The 23,113-nt window shown below is 43.4% G+C and overlaps 1 protein-coding gene across 3 annotated transcripts; it reads right to left on the reverse strand.

Moving 5' to 3' along the window:
* Positions 1-4,955: 4,955 nt before the first annotated feature.
* LOC308322528 (putative monooxygenase p33MONOX) lies at positions 4,956-19,598 on the reverse strand. Of its 3 annotated transcripts, none has more exons than XM_080773832.1 (8): positions 19,488-19,598; positions 17,024-17,126; positions 15,936-16,120; positions 15,159-15,240; positions 14,333-14,460; positions 8,669-8,808; positions 7,647-7,855; positions 4,956-6,876 (listed from the first exon to the last, which is right to left on the reverse strand). In XM_080773832.1, exons 2-8 carry the CDS (start codon positions 17,049-17,051, stop codon positions 6,677-6,679), a joined length of 972 nt encoding a protein of 323 aa, XP_080629958.1. In that variant the 5' UTR covers positions 17,052-17,126; positions 19,488-19,598; the 3' UTR covers positions 4,956-6,676. The 3 variants fall into 3 exon arrangements, with proteins under 3 accessions (XP_080629958.1, XP_080629959.1, XP_080629957.1); XM_080773833.1 differs by having other exon boundaries at positions 19,492-19,595; XM_080773831.1 differs by lacking the exon at positions 19,488-19,598 and having other exon boundaries at positions 17,024-17,317.
* Between the last annotated feature and the right edge of the window lie 3,515 nt (positions 19,599-23,113).

A 23,113-nucleotide genomic window follows, 5' to 3' on the forward strand; every position in this document is an offset into this window, starting at 1 on the left:
TGCTTCCGGGTACTATGATGCACTTATTCTGACAACGGGTACAACAGGTACTCTGACCAGGACAATGTGTACTCTGAAAACTGGTACAACGGGTGGGCCTATATTGCTATTGCATAAGTGGAGGGAGAGTCAGAAAGAGTAAAAATGTGAGACGGTCGGAGGAGATAAGAACAGAAAGAAAGAAAGAAAGAAAGAAAGATTGGTTTTGAGAACACGCTAGCCCTTCCTCTATTCAGCTATAGCAATTATTTTTTCCCAAGCGTAAAATGAGAAACAGAAAATATTGTGGAGGGCCGGGCCAAAAGGCTGAAATTTTATTTCTATATAAAAAGCAGTAAATGGCATCGATTTGACAAGCTGGTAAGAGTATTACCGTATGTTATTAGTATTACCTTTGACTTCAGTAAATACATTTTGGCATGAGTGTACATTTGAGGGGTGACAAGGAAGTTAACAGGTTGTACACGGTTGTACATCACACGCAATTCACAGCAGGTAACAGGCTTCAAAATAAAAGCAATGCTGTTTTAGTCCACACACATAATCGTTTGCCCCACTAACTTCATATTCGACACACGCGGTCCACACCCCTGCAGGGAGTTGCACTAGTGCCCGGTATCGAGTCGGTTGGACTCACGGTTCTCCAGAACCACCACAAAAGGCTCTGCTCAGGCTCTGCCAGTGGGCCTAATCAGCCTAAATCCCCCTCACCTGTGCAATTTCCAGCCTCCGCCTCAGCCAATTGATTGACATGGCAACCCCACATCTGACAATTGATTTTCACAGTCAGTCAGCCCTCTTCAGACACAGAGATCTTCTTAAGTAGGCCCGTAGCCGACGGGCAGATACAGGTCCAGTAAGGTAAAATTAGGAAGTACGTTTTATTTTCTAATTTCCAAGTCACGGTTAATTCCCAGGTCTGGTGTAGATCTTGTCCTACACAAACATTAAATGCCATTGACAAGGAATTGAGAATTTACGTCTGAGCAAATCGACATGTTACGTGATGATGTACGATGATAAGAGCGCCCCTCACTTCACACGGGTGTGATTTTTTTTGTATAGAAACGGCAACTCGGTTTGGCGCCTCCCCTTTCTTAGTCAACTTTCTCCTGGGTGCTTCTGTGTTTATTCCCACTAACAACACCACCATGTTTAATGCAATGGCACTGACAGAGAGAAACACACTGTATTTGTGGGTAGACCACTGCCATCTTGTGGCTGTTTGGTGTCCATACAAAAGAAAACTGCATCACTAGTTCCTATAGGGAGGCATACTACGGTCCGATGCAGCATTACACTACCTATTCTTTGTGCCCAGATTTATGAAAAATTAAAAACTAAAATTTCTACATACCAGAAAAAGTGCTAGCCTGTTGCTCTCTCCACAAAACCTACATTCCAGAAGTGACATCCATCACTGAACCAGGATGACATCCTGGTACATTCAGCACTCATGTATGTCTTTTTCATCAACATATAAAAATGTAAACAATTATTTATTTCCTGTTTGTAGTGTCCAAGCCCTATGCTTGAACTGTTGGCTATGGTAGAAATGTTTGGAACCAACAAAATGGCCACAACACTGTTATATAATCTGTATCTTCAAGTAATAAACTTAACGTATGTGCATGTACGCAATTTCTTTATGGCATGTTTTACCTTCCTTGGAGACAGTGATCAACCCAGTTACTGTCAACCTTTTAAATGTTGAAGTGGTCCGCACACAGGCTTTGCTCCAATAGTGTTTATTTATGTTAAAACACCATTAAATTAAGACACAACGTTTCGGCCTTCATCATCACCTGATGAAGGCCGCTCACGGCAGGGACGGATTAACCCCCACGAGGGCCCCTGGGCCGATAATATTTGCAGGGCCCCCCCATAGCGCGCGTGTGCACGATATTTTCGTGTTTTTATTATCTTTTTAATCTTAAATTTGACAAAATCAACAGCCAATGAAGGGCCTCAGGAGCCCTTTTCAGGGTGTCAAACCTAGTACCTCACAGTCTAATTTCCCCAAAGGGCCCCTGAGAGCCAAGGGCCCCTGGGTCACGGCCCCACTGGCCCATTGGCAAATTTGTCCCTGGTTCACGGCCGAAACGTTGTGTCTTAATTTAATTTAAATAAACACTATTGGAGCAAAGCCTGTGTGTATCTACCTTTGTCCAGCACCAGCCAAGAACTGGATGTGCGCAAGCCACCTGCTTTTTAAACCTTTTAAATGTTACCATAGAAATAAACTAATACAACTCAAATATGAAATTGTAAAGATTGAGATCTCACAATTGCAATTGCAAAGAGATTTAAAAATAAGTGCTGCCTAAAGATTTTTTTTTTAAAGGCATTCCACAGTTTATCCTTTCACTGATGAGACTGAAATGGACCAGAAGTAATTCATATCTGTATTGTACTCATCTAAGTACTTAGCAGCAGTGGAAAATGTAATCTGGTAGTAGATTTCATGATTGCATGCAAGGGTATTGCTTTCCCATCTTGCATCATTGCATTCGACTTTAATCTAAGCCTAAATCTGTCTGTCATGTCTGATATTGTCTTCTTTTTTTTAAATTAAATTGCCAATGCTGAGAATATCTTCTAAGTTCTATGCCTATGTATGAGTAGTACTACTAGGGCCTTTACTGTTCTAATATATGTAAACGACATGACATCAGCTTGTGACTCCAACTTGTTCCTGTTCGCAGATGACTCGGCACTGCTAATCTCAGACAGGAACAAACTGCAGGTTGAAAAGGCCCTCAGCTCTGAACTCTGTAGAATCTGCACCTGGCTCGCTGACAACAATTTACACCTGGGAAAAACTGAATCCATTCTCTTTGGATCTAATAGTAATCTCAGCAAGGTAAATGACTTCTTGGTTAGAGTTGGTGACAATGTTATCACACTTAAAGATGAAATTACCTACCTAGGTTCCATCCTGGAGGCTAATCTTTCCGGTGATAAAATGGCCACCAACGTAATCAAAAAAGTCAACCAAAGAACCAGATTCCTTTACAGGATCTCCTCACTGGTCAACAAAAACACAGGAGCCCTCGTACAAGGTTTATTTGACTATGCATGCACCTCCTGGTACCACAGCACCTCAAAGGCCCTTAAAACTAGGCTCCAGACTTCCCAAAACAAACTGGTCAGGCTACTACTTGGCCTCTCACCCCCTGAACCCACCTCATCACCCCTGCCCACTTTGACAGTCTGGAATGGCTTAGGGTCGACGACAGAGTACAGCATCTTGCAATGGGTCACTCTGGTCCACAAGATTCGATACACCACCAAGATACCCATGTACCTGTCTAGATACTTCCTTAATGTTAACGAAGTCCACACCCACAACTCCAGAGGGAGTGCAACGAACCATGTACAACCCAGATTCGGCACAAACAAGGGAGTAAATTAATTTCGCTCCTATGCCACCAAAATATGGAACGCCCTACCAACAGTCATTATTAAGACATGCAATCCCTTGACTCCTTTAAAACCGCTCTCAAAGTGCACCTACGGACAGCTGCAATTCAAAACTGGCCCCGTAAAATCTGAATCCCCCCCACCCCTTTTTCCCCTCACTGTATATGTTTCTTTTCCCTTTTTACCTCCTTTATGATGAATTCCTGTTCTGTTCTTTGACTATATAGAAGTGTCTATTTGTACGTCTCTGACTCTCTAAATGTTTTGATGAATTGAACAAGGTGGACCCTCTTGTAAACAAGTGTAATGCTTAATTGGGTCGTCCACTCACTGTTAACAGTCTTTGTATTGAGTTTGTGCTTGAAATGTACTGTAATTCAGTTAATAAATATTTCAATCAATCAATCAAAGTCAGGTGAGAGCTGAGCCTAGTTTGCTGATTAAATAAATGAAATGGTAGGCTACTAGTGCTGCTGCGTAAAACTTAAAACTCACACAAAACTAAGTAACACCCCCCCACACACACACACACACACACACACATACACACTACAAAATAATCAAACTGCACAGACACAGAGACTACAGCGAGCCATCATGAGAGATCAGATTACAGACTGCAGCCTGCAGCACCACCGCCATTGCATTAAACACGCACGACAACAACTAGACCAACACACAGTCACTGCTAGTCTACATGTTTATTTACCTGGTTGCAGTGTCGCAGTTGCCGCAGTTCACGCTGATGCGTCATCAATATACACCTCACCAGCCATAGGTTACTTAAGTTCGACTGCACCGCTGCTATTGTTGTTAATGAAGCCTACTCTGCCACCTTGTGTACAAGTTTGGTATTGGTGAAGTTGGAGCTGGCTTGACTCCCAATCCCCAAAGTATAAATGTCCCATAATAATACCGTCGTTTGCAGCAGCACAGGAGGTGAGATGAACACCATTTTGCTTCCTAAATGCATTTACAGTGAGGAAAACTAATTTCTTATAAATGTTATCAACCCACTGTTATACATGCTTGGGTGCTTCTCAACCTTTTCAGGCTGCGACCAGGCCAAAATAATCATACCGGTATTTGAACACCTGACAAGCACTTGGAATATAGCAGTTGAGCCATTCAATTTTGTTCCACAGATGAATATTGTGAAAATAGCAGATTTACAACTTCACAGCAACTTTAGTAGTTTTTAATAGTAGCCTAGTGCCCTAGTTTGTTGATTACTTTTGATGCAGTAATGTATTTTTTCAAAACGGTCTTAAAAGTCCTTAAATTTCACTGTCCACCCTGGGGGTCCGACAGACTAATGTACTTTACATTCACCCAGTGAGCACCCAGTGCTCATTGGGAGCAGTTAGGGGTTCAGTCTTGCTCAAGGACACTTCGACACGTTGCCAGGACGAGCCGGGAATCGTACCTTAAACTTTCACATTCCAAATAATGGCAGCGTCTTGTTATATATATTTAGGTTCTCTATTTTACTGCTAGGATATTGGAAACATATTCAATAAAAGGGAAGAGGCTTTGCTCTGTTGTGTCCGATTTATTTACACATGTCAGTGGGACAAACTCCTTTGTGCAAGTAAGGATCTGTAGTCATCAACATTTTGCAAAACAATAGCAATTGACTGTTGAATAGAGGTATGTAAAAACCTAAACGGAAACAAAAAGCGAAGTTCAAAATCCTAAATTTCAATAGTTGAGCCATTTATAATATATTCTTGAAGCAGTGACAAAATGTAAAAAGACATGCTACTGTAGCTAGTGTTTAGAATGAACAACATGGCTGTCTCACTGAGCTAATAAGAGCAGACCTGCTCACTTGGTTAGGGGAGACATTTTATTTGCAGCTTCAGGCAGTATCATCTTCCCCCGTCAACCAGCCTGAGTCAGTGAACAGTCCGATATTGAATATTGAATATTGCAGATGAGTGAATTGTCAATCTTTCTCAATTTAGCACCCCTGAAATTGCCATCAATATCAAAACGAGATCCTGAAGCTCGAAAAGAAGAGATGCAGAAGCAAACGTCTTCCCAGAACCCAGGATGTACATTCCTCAACAGAAGCACAGGGACTAGAGACCCCATACAACAACTGCAGTAGTTTTAGACATGTTACTCTCGTCTAAAAGGTTTCATTAAAGTTCTCGATTGCAGCTTTATTAGCAGAGCAAAATGAAATCTAGCTGTTGAAATAAAATAAAAAGTAGTTTGCTATCCTGTCAATACAATTGAATTAACAAGTTCTTCCAAATTGAAAGAAATAATAATAATAATAAAAAGAAAGGTCAAACTCCAGTTGTGAAAATGCCACAAGCAAACCAGTTGCAAGCTCACACCTTCTTTTAAGAAAACATTAATGCACACGAAGGAAAAGTACCACCCAATCTAGTACTGGATTGGATCAAAATGGCTGGTGGTCGTGTCATATAACGTTAGTGCGAGGACTTGAATGAAAACAAGACAACTAGCTGACGATCCATTCGCGCTCATCGCTGACAAGGCATTAACAAGCCCACAGCACCCATTACAAGATATTTAATTTAAAAAAAAAAGATTATAATTCATGAACACAAAGCAAAACTGACAAAAAGCAGTCACAGATATGCTTTGTGCTTTAAATTGGACCGAAGGGTTCAGGAGCTGTGCTAGGCAGAGGAGACGAGGGAATGGATGCCTGATTTATAGACTATTCTGTCACACGACAGCGTCGCTTCGCTATACTGAACTGATTCATTGGTCCGCTCTCGGTAAACTCCTAACTAAGCAATTGTTTTAATCTCAGCGACTGTCAAAGAAGCTCTAATTTGGTGGTGAGGCGAGTTTGTGGGTCAAAAGGTACCTAGAATGTGCATGGATCCCCCACAGAGCCTACAGGCACATGAGTTCAACATTTCACTGCAATTACACCCGACAAATAAACCCTTCTTGACTCTTCCGAGTTCCGCTGCGGAACTTACACAAAAATGTAAAATCCTGGAGTTCACTGGGCCGATCCACGACCAGAATCTTAAGAGCTGGAGTCAGCCACACAGAGAGGCGACAAATAACACGTTATCATCAGTACTTATTGGAAGCATCTCCGTCATGCAGTAGTAGTATAAATAGAAGCGTTCGTCCAGTTCTCCGTCTCTGGGAGAGCAGAGGAGACAAGAGGATGGTGAGAGATCAGGTCGGCCTTACGGGACAATGGAAATGGGGGGAGGGTGGGGAGTATGGGAGGGATGGGATGTTCAGGTTGATCTTAGAAGCCAGACGGCGTCAGAAGATTCAAGTCTCTGGGTTTGAGTTTGTGTGGCCGCTGCGTGGGCGGCTGCAGCGGTTCCATGCCCAGCTTGGGGGGCATGAAGTTGGCAGGGTCCTCGACCTTGAGGTGGACCTGAGGTTTGATAGTCTCCATGGTGCTGGACTTCTGCAGGCCAAAGTATGATTGCAGTGAGAAGCCTGAGAAGGAACATGACAAGACGCAGGAGTCAGTCAATGTAATGTAGATATGAAACGGCGGGCTCTAATTCAGAAAGAGTGCGGTTATAATGGCGATGGACCGCGGGGAGGGGGGAGGGGGGGGGGGGGGGGGGGAGAGACGTTTCGACAAGATTGGTATCGGCCGATCGTGAGAAAAACAATCGGGATCGGTCCCAAAAAACTGATGGGAGCATCTCCCTAAGCGAGACCATTCTGAATCAACAAAAACCTAAAAACACGTTAAACGTCAAAGGCAGCGAGTGCCATTAGGAAGAAGAAAGAAGAAAAATACGTGAACGTCATCATCGGCAGTAAAAGAGTTACGTTACAAAACTGTAGGGGCAACACAGCCAGTGCTACAAAGCCCTTCCCCAATAATAAATAATATTGTACATATATATCCTGTCACGTTAACTAGCGTCTTCTGAACTGAGGCTTCATTTTGGCAGAGGTGCAATGCAAACCTCCCATTATGTATTAATGTTTTTTTATTCGTTTAGTTTTTTGTTTATTTTCTTTTCTTGTAAGTTTGATTTTAGAATTGCCTGTCTGTGTAAGTGATGCGCTGGTTTTGTTTTTGTTTTGCCTTTTGTTACTTGGGGGCTATTTGCATTTTGTTCTTTTTTCTCTCTATTCGTTATTTTTCCCCCATCTGTCCTCAGTTTTGCCAATGTTATAAAATGAAAGCTAAATAAAAATATAAAATCATTAAAAAATAACAGCGGGGGAAACAAACACAGAGTCCATACCTGTGCTGCTGTCGCAGCCCGGGTCCGTGGGGGACTTCTGGACCATGGAGCGCGTTCCAAATAAGCTCCACCTCTCCGACCCCCCTCCTCCTCCTCCTCCTCCTCCCTCGTTTCCTCCCATGTCTATGGCGTGGTGCTGGTCGGCAGCGCTGAACTCCTCCGGGACGGTGAGGAAGGGTGCAGATCCAGGACTCAGGTTAAACCAGCTCCTGGATATATCCAAACCAGAAATGACGACATTATAGTCATATTTGTCAGGTGAAAACAAACGTTGTCTCTGTTGTGCATCTTTCCTGCTCTCGCTGCAGTGTGTGCACATATGGGTGTTTTGGGTGAAGTCAGCTCGTTCCGTGGTGCATGCAAGGTTAATTAAATAAGGTTACGAAGCGAAGACCGTACGGTGGACTCCATGTTGCTCCCTGGAAGGAAAGAAACATGCGCAATTGAGACCAAGGAAGCCGAACGCGGAAGTGTTGGCTGCATATAGCCCATTGCGCATGTTTCTTTCCTTCCAGGGAGCAACATGGAGTCCACCGTACGGTCTTCGCTTCCTGTCCTCTTTTAATAGTCCTTGGGTGTCATAGGCTAGCTTAGGAGGCAGCCAGTCATGACTGGGTCTGACCAGTATGTGTCAGACTCTCTCTGGAGCGTATGTGCTCAAGGGAGGGCAAAACTTTCCCCGAGATTCCTTGCGAAGCACCGCAGAAGCATGAGCGTGCGCCACAGAGTGCATGTTCGGGTCTGATAAAAGATGCGCTGTGATTGGCCAGTAATCACTTTAGTGGCAGCGTGACAATAACGTGCCTTCCACACTTCCGGCGTACTTCCTCCTCCAGTGTAAATTCTTGATTGATGACAATAACAGCAAATGAGGTTTCTACATTAGCCTCATCTCATTGCTGGATGTCGCCGTTTTCTCCATATATGGAGCTCTAGGTGAAAGGCTGAAAGCCTTCGTTTGTTACGACTAGGACAGCCAAACTAAACGTTTACAGCAGCACTGTGACGATTCTCTCACGTACCTGCGGGTGACTAAAGGTGATGCGCGGGGACTGGCGGTGGGCGTGGCACAGGGGGTGACGGATGGGGTGCCACAAGGGGTGGATTGAGCCGATGACGTAAGCCTGTCCTCCTTGAAGTCCCCGCTTGGCATTCTCAACCTCTGCATGGGCAAAAAGAAATAAACAAATCTCAATATCCATGAGCAAGGCAACAGTGCGCAGTCCTCACTTTGGACATGGAGACAGCATGCTAAGAGAGAGTGGGTTTTCAACCCTTTTTCATATCAAGGTCCATTATTAATTGGGCATTTGAACATTTGCAACCATGGACCACCATTTGATGACATATAGCCTCTCGGACCCAGAACTACAGAATATGTTGCAGTCGTACGATAGGAGAGATAACAGGCAAACGTTGATCAAAAAATAACAATTCTTCTACATTCTCTAATTGTGTCGATTTTTTGTAAATTAAGTTGAATTATAATTAAACTCTTGAGCATAAAATGAAACCAAATGGACCCATACAGGTCCAGGTCCCCGGACCACCACTGAGCTAAGAGACATGTGACTTGGGCATGTCATTGTTTAAAGATAACAAAAAAACATCGCATGGATGCACCTGGGACGTATCCTCAGTGATGTATCCTCAGTGATGTATCCTGAGGTCAACGGGGTTTCGGGTCTCGCAACATCACACCCCTCACTCAGGCGACACAGCCTGGAGTGATCAAGTCCCGACTTACGTCCCAGTAGCTACCCTCAATCAGTCCCACTAGGGAAAAACCAGGGGCACACACTCCGTTGGAACTACTCCAGAACTACTCTGCCGGGGCTGGGAGGTAAACTTCTGGCAAAGGGCTGGGAGGTACACTTCTGGCAAAGATTTTAACGGTGAGGAAAATAGCAGATCTAAACAGGCTGCCTGCTTCATTGGTTAAATGTGTGTGTGTGTGTGTGTGTGTGTGTGTGTGTGTGTGTGTGTGTGTGTGTGTGTGTGTGTGTGGGGTGGGCTGGTGGCCCATCGGAAAAAACAAAGCGCACGAGACCTGGCTGCCACCAGACCCATGTCCTTCCCAGACACTGCATACTACAGTTATATTTGCACAATTACATTCGTGTTGCTAGTAGCAGGGATTGTTTTGCCAAGGTCATGTTTCCTTGTTTCTCTTCCAGTTTATACATACAACATCAATGAAGGCTTTTTATGCTAGTCTCTATGATATTTTGACAATGAATCACAGACAAACAACGATGCTGTGAAGCACGTTGGAGAACATTCTTGTTTAAGACGTGTTAAACGAGTAAACATTCTGGAAGACCTAGCTGTATACAGCTGCTACCGAGGACAAATATATTTATAAAGCCTTCATCGCCTCACATCAAACAAGACTTGTGTGTGATTGTGTTTAGTGGGTCTCCAACTCTCCCTTCATTGAGTGCAAACTCCCCCAGTGCCATCCAGCAGACCAGCACACTCATCAAAGGCTTAGTGGGGGTCCTGCATTCTGTTCAGAATGCAGAGTCACAGTGCTAAATGATAACCTTTAGTCTAAACGCCAGCAACTGGCCCCTCAAATGCTGCTGACCTGCCCCTCCTACACAACCACCCCCCACACACACACACACACACACACACACAACCACCCACCCCCCCCCCCCCCACCCAACCCCTTCATTGAAGGAATTCCAGGTGGTCTCCAGCTAAATGATGGAGAGTAACCAAATGGACCATTTATATAGATCTTACACTCTTGAGACTACTAACATTTTCATACTGTCAAGACTCGAGTTACATTTTTATTAAACATCTGCAGTACATAATTTACAAGAAGTCTACACTACACAATTAGAAAATGTAGAAGAATTGTTATTTTGATCAACGGTTGCCTTGTTATCTCTCCTAATGGTACCACATCAATCCAGCATGGAATTGTGGACAAAATCTTATCCAATGACAACAAAATATTCCTCAGTTTTGGGTCTGAGAGGCTAAATCTCATCAAATGGTGGTCTGTGGCTCAAATGCCCAATAAATAATGACCCTTGGCGTGAAAAGGATTAAAAAAAACCACTGGTTTAGATATGTTTGACTGTTATATAGGGCTACCATGCAATGACATGACACCTTGTTAAATTCGCATCCTCCATGTCGCTGCTTGACAACAAGCAGGTAGGCTGAGGACAGGCTCCATGTTGCGCTGCAGTCTGTCTATGGTTAGCTTATTTATAGCTTAGCCGTCGTATTCAACCTCCTCCAGTTATTAAAACAAACACCGTGTCGTTACGCAGCAAAGCTAACGTGGTTACTAGTTAGCAAAAGATGTGGCTAGAAGCTAATTGAAGGACAAGTTCATTCAACAACACAGAGATAGATCAAACAATGGCCAACTTAGCACGGTTAGCTTTAGTGCTACCGTTAGCCAACAGGCCCTGGCCTGAACTGGGTCTGGCTGGCTCGTCTCGACAAAAACAAGAGCATAGATATCATGTCATGTGTTGGGCCTACCTTTTTATGATTAGAATTCTTTTACTTTCCGCTCCGACTCGCTTTCCCACTGTATTCATATTTATATAGGTTATTTTTTTTACAGAATCAAATAGTTAACGACGAAAGCACAAATTGTACAAACAAACCCCTACAAAAACAAACTGGTGCTTCTTACAAAAAAAAAGTTGCTGTGATAGAAGATCTGTGATTGGTCCCTTGTTAGACGTCCTGTGATTGGTCCTATTGGAGGTACGCGCGAGGGCGTTGCCTGTCAACTGCTTGAGCAGTGAACATATGACGCAATCTGTTTACCCAAATTTAACTACCAAAAATAATGAATGTATGGATGAATTAATGGATGAATGAATGGATAAATAAATAATATTCATGAGAGGCCACATTCAAATATTTAGATGTACAATTTACAATTTAGGCATTTAGCAGACGCTCTTAATCCAGAGCGATTTACATTAAGCAAGAACAAAAAAGCATGGGAATACATCACATAAAAACATTTATCATGAAACATGCGTAAGCTAAGAAAGTGGATGTACCGGTATTACACCTCAATACTAATAGCCTACTAATACAATTAAACAATGTGGACCCTGTTGTAAACAAGTGTAATGCTTAATTGGGTCGTCCATTCACAGTTAACAGTCTTTGTATTGAGTTTGTGCTTGAAATGTACTGTAATTACAGTAAGACGCCCTGAGGCCCTAAAGGGCGAGGTCGTGCTGAAACCGCTCTCAAAGGTCACCTACGGACGGCTGCAATTCGAAACTGCCCCCCCCACCGCCCACCCCTTTCCCCCCTCACTGTATATGTTTATTTTCCCTTTTTACCTCCTTGATGATGAATTCCTGTTCTGTTCTTTGACTAGAAGTGTCTATTTGTACGTCTCTAAATGTTTTGAGGAATTGAACAAGGTGGACCCTCTTGTAAACAAGTGTAATGCTTAATTGGGTCGTCCACTCACAGTTAACAGTCTTTGTATTGAGTTTGTGCTTGAAATGTAGGTACTGTAATTCTGCAAACTGTTAAATAAATATTTCAATCAATCAATCAAACAACAGAGCTTCTTAATACGGCACAGTTAAGAAGCAGTAGTTAAACTATTAATCTACTACCAGTAGATTCCACTACCAACAACTGTAACAGACTGCGCTGTCCTTCTGATTATTGTGATTATTATTGTATTTGGTTAATTTGGGAATAATACTAACCTTAGAATGTCTGTGATATCAGTAGTCTACATCATCATCATGTGGTGGTGGAAAAAGTACTCAAATGTTTTACTTAAGTAAAAGTATCAATACTGTGCCATGTTGTCTTGTCTTGTCATACGTTTGTCTTGTTTTTGTTTCAAAACTTTATTCAGGTTATGTGGTTTGTATTAGTGTCGCTTCCATGTTAGCATAGGACTATGCAACTTTTTATTTTATTTTCTTATTTTTATGTTATGCTACCACAATATTTTGTGCATGGACTCACAACATTTTGTTATCTTTTATATGTTTCATATGGGTGTGTCACATATACTGTCATTTGATTTACTGTATACCCTGAATCTTGAATAAACAAAACAGTGAAAAAGTATCAATACTGTAATATAGATAGGGCTGAAGTGGTTAGTGAATGTATTTAGGGCTGAAGTTACTGTATGTTTTGTAATAACAATCAAAATCTACAAAGTAGCTATAGTGAACTAAAGTTTTCAAATAAATGTAGTGGAGTACAAGCACTGTAGTACAATATTTGCCTCTGGGATGTAGTGGAGTAGAAGTAAAAGTACTGGATATTGGAAATACTCAAGTAAAGTAGAAATAACTCAAGATTTTACTTAAGTACGGCACTTAAGTAAATGTACAGTAGTGAAATCTACATCTGTAAATCCCAGACTACATTTACACTTTGGCCCAAAGATTTAGGTCAAGGTCTTTTGCTTATTGGCAACAAGAAGTCCCTGTTGGTTAAGAGTAGGTCAGAAAGTAAATGATTAATTAATGATACAGGGCTCATGGCGGCAGTCAAGGGCAGTCCATACCGTCTCCGACCATCAAACTTTTTGTCGGAAAGCTCCGGTACAACTACAACATGACGTCACTCGCAACTTCTGAAACGCATTCCTCCGAATTTCTGTTCTGAAAGCTGCACTCCCAGATGTTGTGACTCGCCGAACTCTACTTCGGAGAAAAAAGAATTAAGTCTGATCTTTCCGACGAAAAGTTCGGTGGTCGGAGACAGTATGGACTATGGAGTCTGGACTGCCCTTTAGTCAGTGCAGTGGGGTCAGGAGGCGGCAGGAGAGACAGAGTGGCTGCTTGGGTTCCCTTCCCGGTTCCCTCCCTGTATGTCTCCCCCTAGAAAAGTGTCCTTGAGCAAGACCCTGAACCCTCGAACTGCTCCGAGCAGGTTGAAGGTGCGTTGCATGGTTTGCTGTACCGTAGTGTTGTGTGAATGTGTGGGGGAAAGAAAGCGTTTTGGATAAATGGATGCACCATTATATCACTCTGCATGAGACCACAGAATTATCAACTGCATTGTGAAATGTATATACAGTAACATCTACACCACCCGCTGTACGAAATAATCAATGGACTACAATGACAACAACACTGTCCTATTGGTCCTGGAGGGGGTGGGACATTGTGGGCAGGAAGAATGGACAAAACGACAGAGGGAGCACAACCTTATCATACACACATACTAGTACAAGCACACTCATTTGCTCACATTAAGAACTCGTAAGGCTATTTCACTTTCCATTACTCCATCCATCCATCTTCAACCGCTTATCCGTAGTCGGCCAGCGCTCACCCAGCAGTCTGCGTGCACGCAGCATCGCCCTTTAGGGCCTCAGGGCGCCCTCAGGGTGTCTTACAGTTGTTATTATATAAATTGAACTTGAATATTTGTTTTGCTGGTGAAAGTAGATGGTAATTCCCCTCCCCACTAACAGCTGACGCACTTAAAGAGACAGAGACAGGCAGACTGGCTGCTCTGTGAGTTCAACGCCATTGACTTAGCCACATTACTATTGCGTCATAAATATTGGTGAAAATAATCAGGATTATTTTGAGATCGATTCCGATATGGCATTTCTATGGCCGATAAGGCCGATTTCGATACGCTACTGATTATATCGTGCATCACAATTGTTTTTGAATCTGGTGACAGCTTCTCATACTCACTGGCGTGCCTTCGGCCAGCCGATGGAAGTCAACCTCCTCAGCGGAGAGGCCTTTGTGGGGGGAGTAAGTAGAAGCCTCTGTCAGCCTGGCCTGGTGCTCAAACTTCTGCAGGCTCTCATGGGTCTGCTCTATATGGCAAACAGACAGAAAATGGGTTATAGTGTTATGCTTATTTTATACATCACATCTCACACATGTCTCATGCAAAAAGAAAAACGGATCGGAATCTGAAGTCAACAACCCATTGCGATGCAACAGAGTATAAACGTAGGGTTCAAATCAACCATTGTCTCCATATGATGCAGCTACTGTACATGCCCAGACTTAACAGTCACATGATTTCAACTACAAAGTAATTTAGCTATCTTTCTTCTGGAAGCACCCACTTCCACCAGCATAGAGGATAAAGCTTTACATACATACTTACACACTATACTTGTGCAATAATGTGGTGTGTAGAAAGCAACAAACTGTACAGCTGTATATCGATACACATTCAAACTAACTGATCGGTGCTGACAGGCAGAAACCTTTTAGGAAATGGAAAAAATAACCTGTGTTATTATTTAGTAACAAGCTCTTGTTAGTAGTTTTTATTGGTTAAATATTTATATAAACCCAGAGACAGATTTAACCTTTTAAAAGTAATTTTTTAAAAGAATTGTTGTTTGACAAAGTATAAAATACAGAAATAATTTATGAAAAACAAAACCAAAGATGATATGAAGGTTTTTGCCTGACAGCAATGTTACATGTTTGTTCTATGTATGATTCTATGAATTAATGTATGTATGGTATTTTCTCCAAATGTCCTTTGGTGACTTACTGATCATGAGCGTGCTCATCAGAGACGTGGCTTTAGCTTTCACCACAGGATGCTGTGAGTTAGCTGCTGAGGTTGTCTCTTCCTGGTCACACAAGTGAATTATGTTATTATTACAGTAGTTCATAAACCATTCACATAGAGCAGGAGTATGTGGCCCATACATTTGGCAATTATTCTGAAAACCCATCCACCACCAAGATCACATTCCAAATGATGTAACAGATCATCTACTGCATGGCTGCCCAAAAGGTAGATCCTGATCGACCAGTAGATCACATGACGTTCCCCCTAAAAATATACTGCCACTTGATTTAAGGTGACTTGATTGATTAACATAAAAAGGGCCTCTCAACTCTCAAACCCACAATGCAATAGTTTGTTTTCGTTGCACACAAACGTCAGTAGCATTACAAAGCATTATATATAAAAAACCCATTTCCCATTCCAGGTGTGTTTGTCTTATACTAAAGGTTCATGCGCCTTCAGGTGTTTGCATCAAAGGGACCCCCGTCCTGATATGGATGTAATCATAATATGTAGCAACTAAAATTTTGAAAATGTCTTTTTAAAATGTTGTGAATGTCTTTTTTCTAATTTTTCAAAAGCACTCTGTGCTGCGCTATGAGCTTGTAGCGTGTGTGTGTGTGTGTGTGTGTGTGTGTGTGTGTGTGTGTGTGTGTGTGTGTGTGTGTGTGTGTGCGTGTGCGTGTGATGTGTGTGTGTGTGTGTGCGCGTGCGTGCGTGTGCGTGTGCGTGTGCATACGTGCGTGCGTCTACCTGAGTACTAGACAGGTTGGACCTGTGCCGTGGTTTGACAGGGTCCTTCCAATTCCACATGTGATTGACACTCATGTCTAAAGGCTCAGAGTTCACGGGGGCGTTTAAGTGGTCGTCGTAGCTGAAAGTGCGCCTCATTCCAACCGGAGAGGAATGGAGCCCGGCTGGCATCCCAGACTCCAGCCCTGGGCAGTGGAAACCAGGAGCCAATGAGTGAAGTATAGGCAGAGAATGTATACAAATGTTGTCAAGACACCGTCCACCATGTCTACAGTTCAGTCAGACAACACTTAGAATGGACTTAGAATATATATTTATTGAGCATAACTATTTTGGCCTCAGTGTTCTGTCTCTATTCATTCCTAAGAACATTTGAGTTAAGTTATAAGCCAAATAGAATGAATTAAGACCCCGGGGATGTAGAAACAGAGCCTACAGGTGGATTCTGGGGAGGCGGTGGGATTTGCAAAACGTTTGCCAAACTAGCAGCTGGTGTCCCTACTAAATGAAAAAATCATCTACCAACATCACAAATGCATTGAGCTTGTAAATCTGATATTTTCCGATGTTGTAACTATATGGGGCTTAAAGGGGAATTTCACTTTGAAATATAGGAGGACCGCACTGGAAATGAGCCCTCTATTGAAAAATAGCAGATCTACAAGCTCATGGCGCGCTACGAGCTTGTAGGTCGTAGAACGACTGACATAGAAACATAGCTTTTTCAGAAAACTGTCAGGATGTAGAAGACATTTTTAGAATCTGATCTCAGGTCAGAATACTAATGTAATGTTGCATGAAGCAGTCCTGATATTGGAAGGCCAATTATATCAGCCGCCAGTCACCAGAATCAGGGATTTGTGTTTTCGAGTCCAAGGTTAGGTTGGTTTGGTGAACCTCTCTGATCAAATGAATATCAAATGTTAAAAAATGAATATATTGAAAAGTGGAGTCTGGGGTCCACACAAAGGCCTGAGTAGACAAATGCAAATGCCCCCAAAAGTATTTTTAAAGTGAAATTCCCCATTCAAGTGGTTAACTAGAATACCATGCATTGCGTGAATTGAACAGAAGACAAAATTAGTTACCTGGCATGTCTCCCTTTCCGGAGGCCATTTTGCAGTCAGATCAGGCACTGGTGACTGGAGTCCAAGGTCCTCTCACTCTTGAACACCCAAAAAAAGCGTATTCCTGTTGACCAATACACACAAACAATGTCATGCAAACCCCCACAACCTAAAGACCATAGGCTACTAATTAAACTGTGAGGTTAAATAAGACGTCATGCTCTCCGTTATGGGGTAAACAAACACAGCAAAGGCTCTGTTTGCGTAATACTGTTACAGCACATGCATGCTCCGAGCCGGTTTCTGAAATAGAACCAGGGAGAGAGAGAGCCATGGATGCCATGCCTAGAGAGCCAAATGTCAGAGAAGTGTTTAGTCACTTTAGTGGACGAGCGGACGTCAGACAAGAGTTTAGTCACACTCACACTCACATGCTAGACAGCTAGAGGGGGGGGGGGGGTGGCGGGGGCGGGGGGAGAGAGAGAGGGGGGGGGGGGGTGAAAGAGAGGTTATTGTCCAAGAGGCAAAGTTTGTCTTTGGCACTTGTGTTATATAGTACAGTCCATTGCAAATTGATGATGTGGATCTTGGGATCCACATAAGAACGATTCTGTTCACGAGATTAGCTCCGGGGGGACGCAGACAGACAGACAGACAGACAGACAGACAGACAGACAGACAGACAGACAGACAGACAGACAGACAGACAGACCGACCCACCCACCCTGAGCCCTCTCATTGCCTCCCATGTCATAAAAGAAAATGTATAACTTCCATGAGGCGGGTTTGATTCTTGTACCTTGGCACAGACCTATGATGACAGAGCCTGGGTCATATTCAGAGAAGGGAGTTGTTGAGCGTCCACATTGATTTCAGTTTCCTGTTTCATTATTTATATAGTCTATCTTCCCTATTTTGTGCGCGCTGGCAAGCCTGCTTTTCAGCTGCAAGTGCTGCTTGGTAGTCAAGACTGTAATTCCGTATCTGATTATGATCCCTGGGATGGTTGCAACTTTATCTGCACATGCAGGCTGCTCACTCCAAACATAGCCTAGAAGTACTTTAAATAGTAACAGGCAAGGAGACTGGGCAAGTGGGCATCAATACATTCTGAGCAGTGGGCACCAAACATCAAGGAAAAGGAATAAACATCCACACACAATTAAGTTTACAGAGCCTCCATCAGACTTACTTACAGGCAAATAATTGCAATTCCTTGATGTTTGCCTGGATGCCAGACGCAGCACCTGGCCTAAATATAGGCATTGAGATGTGCACACAATCTTCTCTGTGAACTATAAAGAGTGGGCCCAGTCTTCCAAAAAAAAAAAAAAAAGAATGGTGCCCAGATTTCCTTTTCCTGTATTCCTTTAAATGTCTATCGAGGATCGAGGGGGACTCTGAAATTAAAATTGTGACAATCTTGGTCTGTCCGATTGTCTGTCTATAAACTCTATATCATGTAGGCTATCTGTTGTCAACAGCATGTTTAGTTTTAGAAAGCATTATGCTGGATTCATGCTGGGGGCAAAATGCATAATTCTGAATGCAACTAAATGTTGTGATGAATGCTAATCATGCACCTCATTGTTCATGACTCATATGAGTTTAGAAATGGGTTCCAATTGGCATTCCAAAACAGTGCAGTTCTCCCCAAAAAGCCCTGTCCCCATGTAGCCTATTGGCCTATTCACACTCACACAGCGTAATCTTATAGGCTACTTTCCATTGGAGAGGGGAACTACTGAAAGCTAATTCATCATCTCAGTGCACTAAGTGCAGTGCACTAAGAAGACATGTTTAGTGCATGGTGTTAACTAAGGTCAGTGAGTCCGACGCCTGTTATTTTCTACTTTCTAAAAATGCGTGAGGGTGAGCCTGAGCCGGCATATATTTTTCAAATATCATATAAAAAAAGTATAATTCCGGCTTCAGGGTATACTCCTCTTGCCAGCCAGTGATGCGTGCGTTTGTTAAAGAAATATCTGCTTTTCTGTCCTCTTGACATAAGCACGGTCCATCATAAAACACATCCAACGTCAAACTTGCCACAAAGAACGGCACAGACAGACAGACACTAGCCGGGCGGAGTGTAGCCCTACATGTAGACTAGTCTGGATTTATGTGCGTATCAGTCAGGGCTCCAGGCTGCATGCGAGCTGCTGACACACACAGTGACGTTGCAAAAAACGAATACAAAAATAATAATCTGTGCGAAACAATGCAGAGATGTAGACGGCAGAAGAAGCCAATAAAACGTTGATCTCCTCCTGCGAACAATTACAAATGCAAATGTGTAATCCTACACTGTAATTGCTCCATAATTAAAATTATTTTCAAGTCGGTTGCTTAAATGCTATGCGTGAATTATTAAAAGTAACACAGGCTATAATGTTTCATGATCAGTGATCACTGTGTTTCTGTGATATTAAATCGTGAACATGTGATTTGCATAATAATTAAAAGGTCGCATAAATACATCGACTTACCACACTGTAGGGCAGCCAGCTGCTTCTGTTGCAGCCTGCATCAACTTGCGGTCTTTTGCAGGTGATCCGTGTGTTGTTTTATTTTAGATTCTACGGGTCGTCTCAACAATCTCATCCATGACTTTTGGGCATTGGATCTGAATAGGATACACAGAAATAGAGGACCATGAATGACCCCCAGTGGACGGTGGGAGGGAGTGACTCTGTCTAATCAAAATGTGAAGTGAACCGCAATTTAATAGGCTACGTAGCCTATACGCTGTTGCGCTCGCTAAAAACAAGGTCCCGGTAGGGTAGTGAATCATGGACGGAATCCTTTGCTTACACCATGTGGTTCCCAAACTTTTTCATGTCAACTTAAGGACCCCCAAATTGACACCAATTAGCCCGCGGACCCTAGGCTATTATCATGTAGTCTAGCCTATGTAAATGTAATCTTGTCTGATTAAAATTTATAATTATATTGGATTGTTTTATTGTAATTGCTTATTCTTTATTTCCATCATATGTTTTCATGATTTTCCTATATTTTTGCTTTTACAGTCTGCCATCTGCAAGTAAGTTTATTTAGCCATGACAGGTGTAAAGTCAAATATCTTTACACCTGATATGACATTCTGGGCCAGTGCATGGTGGGTACATTTACTTAACATATGACATCCCTTCCTTTTCAAACTAGAACAACTCAAGGCGCCTGCTGAGGGCGCATTGGTGTGGTGTCTGGTGTGCTTTATCGGTTGCTTTACATATGCGCATATTGCTTTTTCTATATTTCTGTATTATATGAGTCCTATAATAATACCACTACACCATCTGAGGATATAATAATGACTGAATGAATTATGTCACTGTGAAACTTTTTTTTAACTGTTATTTATTGTAAAGGGCAATTTAGCCCATTTCACTACATTTTCTGTACCTGGGTTACATAATATTGTACAAACACTCCTTTACCTGCACAATCTTGATGCAGAGAAGAGAACAATATGAAACGGCGAGGAGCGTTGAGCGAGCAGTGGTGACTCAGCACAGAGATTCCATGTTCAAGTCCCAGGCCTGCAGTCCTCCTATAGTTCAATGCTGGAGTGCTTCAACTACTAACGGAGCCCTTTTGTAACGTGTAATAAAGATAAGATTCAAAGAGAGATACAAGGAAATACAATTATCTATTTCTCTGTCAGAGTATGGCGACAGATGGCTTTTTGCCACGCCTTGACGCCCATATCTGCTTGTACCCAAGCTACTATAATTATATACTATATGTACTTTTTGGCTCAGCCCCGGCCCCACGACTGCCCTGCAGCCCTTCTGGCATTTGCCAGAACTGCCAGACTGTCCAATCCGGGCCTGCATGCTGCCATTCATGATCATGAATTTGGTCCATCTAAAACCTGTCATAAGCTGGCTCTGGTCATAGCAAATACTGGAGCAGGAGACGAAGGTAAAAAGGTGTAACAAACAAAGGGACATTGAGTCAGGCCAAGGACAATCGACTAAGGATGTACTGAAGAACAACATAACGTAAGTGTAAGGATCCTATGGGGTGTGGAGGAGTCAGTAATCAGTGTGGATGTGTGAAACATAGTGTATGTAGGCTAGTTAGTGTGTGGATGGAAAGCACAAGTCACACATAATGAACAGAAAACATGATCTCTCAGAATGAATGCCATGGGCATGCAGGGCCAGGTATTTACAAGCGGGCCTGCGTGCAGGTGCTCTCCGATGAGTAATTAGGGCTGGAATGCCCCACCCATGCTCAGTGTTGGGGAGTATTAAGCTACATGTAGCTGAGCTACGTAGCTTAGCTACATTTTGCTGTAGCTTGTGGTATTTTAGCTACATTCATATTTGTGTACCTCGTCAAGTAGCTCAGCTACTTTTTGGGTCATTTTTTGTAGCTTAGCTACTCAAGTTACAAGCTACAATTTTGGGTCTCCCAGAGGGGAGGAGGGGTCTCCCAGAGGGGAGCAGGGGTCTCCCAGAGGGGAGCAGGGGTCTCCCAGAGGGGAGCAGGGGTCTCCCAGAGGGGAGGAGGGGACTCCCAGAGGGGAGGAGGGGTCTCCCAGAGGGGAGCAGGGGACTCCCAGAGGGGAGGAGGGGTCTCCCAGAGGGGAGCAGGGTGAGGAGGGGTCTCCCAGAGGAGAGCAGGGTGAGGAGGGGTCTCCCAGAGGGGAGCAGGGTGAGGAGGGGTCTCCCAGAGGGGAGCAGGGTGAGGAGGGGTCTCCCAGAGGGGAGCAGGGTGGGAGGGGTCTCCCAGAGGGGAGTAGGGTGGGAGGAGGGGTCTCCCAGAGGGGAGCAGGGGGAGGAGGGGTCTCCCAGAGGGGAGCAGGGTGGGAGGGGTCTCCCAGAGGGGAGCAGGGGTCTCCCAGAGGGGAGGAGGGGTCTCCCAGAGGGGAGCAGGGGGAGGAGGGGTCTCCCAGAGGGGAGCAGGGTGGGAGGGGTCTCCCAGAGGGGAGGAGGGGTCTCCCGCATGTACATTCTCAATTTAACGCTGAAAAATAAAAAGTAGCTGAGCTACTTTTCCTATGTAGCTGTAGCTTTACAAGCTACATTTCTCCAGGGGTAGCTATGTAGCTTGATCAAGCTACTGCCATGGTGAGCTACTTGTAGCTTTACAAGCTACGCTTTCAAAGTAACTTCCCCAACACTCAGCTCACCTATAGACAAATCCACAGAGGGTTTCCTGGGTGCGGCCATTACTGAGGTGTACCATTAAGCACAGCAGCACTGATTAGCCACACCTGGCCTTACGGAGCACCTGCTCCATGGATTACACCTCAGTAATGGCCGCGCCCAGGGCACCCCTCTGTGGACTTTTGCATTATTAGGCATGCAGGTAAGCAGGCACTCGCTAGTAACCGTTCATGTGTGTGAGATTACCGGGTGAATTATTGAGCAGCTGCAGATGCTATATTTAATCTCCCGAAGGAACATTTCTTTGGCTTTTCTGCAAATATGTCACTTCATTAAACTCATTGACTGCCAAATTTCTCTCTCTTATTTCGAAGACCGAAAACTCTCGGGCCGTGGACTGGAAGTGAAAATGCAAAGTTAGCCGTGGTCTTAATTTAATTCAGACTGGCTGAAACGTACATTGTGTAGCCGAGACCAGCGACGCTTCAGTTATGAGCCGTGAATAAAGCTTGTCTTGATCAAATAGGCAATCTGGGAAAATAATCTGAGATAAATATGGTTCTGCTGGAGGTGGACGGGCGGCTGACTTTTGACTTTCCTGTTATTTCCTGTTTACTTGATCGCCTATAGCAACCGACAGCTATTCGGATGGTAGTGAGAGCCCGATCAAAATTAATTAAATAAAAACCTATTGGTTTTTAAAGGCGAAAGTATATGAGATGTGTTTGGAAATCATTACCTATGGGTCAACTCCTGTTTTATAACTAGAAATAAAGGTCACACACACACACACAATTCACCTTATCTATTCTTATCAGCTGTTTCAGCTGCCAGGTTGCACTTAAACAGTGGCTCTGACAACATCTACATGCAACGCACACACGCACGCGCACACACACACACACACACACACACACACACACACACACACACACGATAACTTCTATCAAGGGTTGCTACAGACTACAGTACACTCCTACAGCCTGGC

Source organism: Protomyctophum bolini (genome assembly GCF_963924005.1).
Source record: "Protomyctophum bolini genome assembly, chromosome: 10".
Classification (NCBI taxonomy): domain Eukaryota; kingdom Metazoa; phylum Chordata; class Actinopteri; order Myctophiformes; family Myctophidae; genus Protomyctophum; species Protomyctophum bolini.

Excerpts from the sequence above, each read along its gene's own strand:
- LOC308322528 (XM_080773832.1), bottom strand. The coding sequence starts at position 17,051 with ATGGCCTCCGGAAAGGGAGACATGCCAG. Across the intron at positions 16,121-17,023 it reads CGGAAAGGGAGACATGCCAG|GGCTGGAGTCTGGGATGCCA; the intron begins GTAACTAATTTT and ends TCCACTGCCCAG. Across the intron at positions 8,809-14,332 it reads GGCTGGCCGAAGGCACGCCA|AGGTTGAGAATGCCAAGCGG; the intron begins GTGAGTATGAGA and ends TTGCCCATGCAG.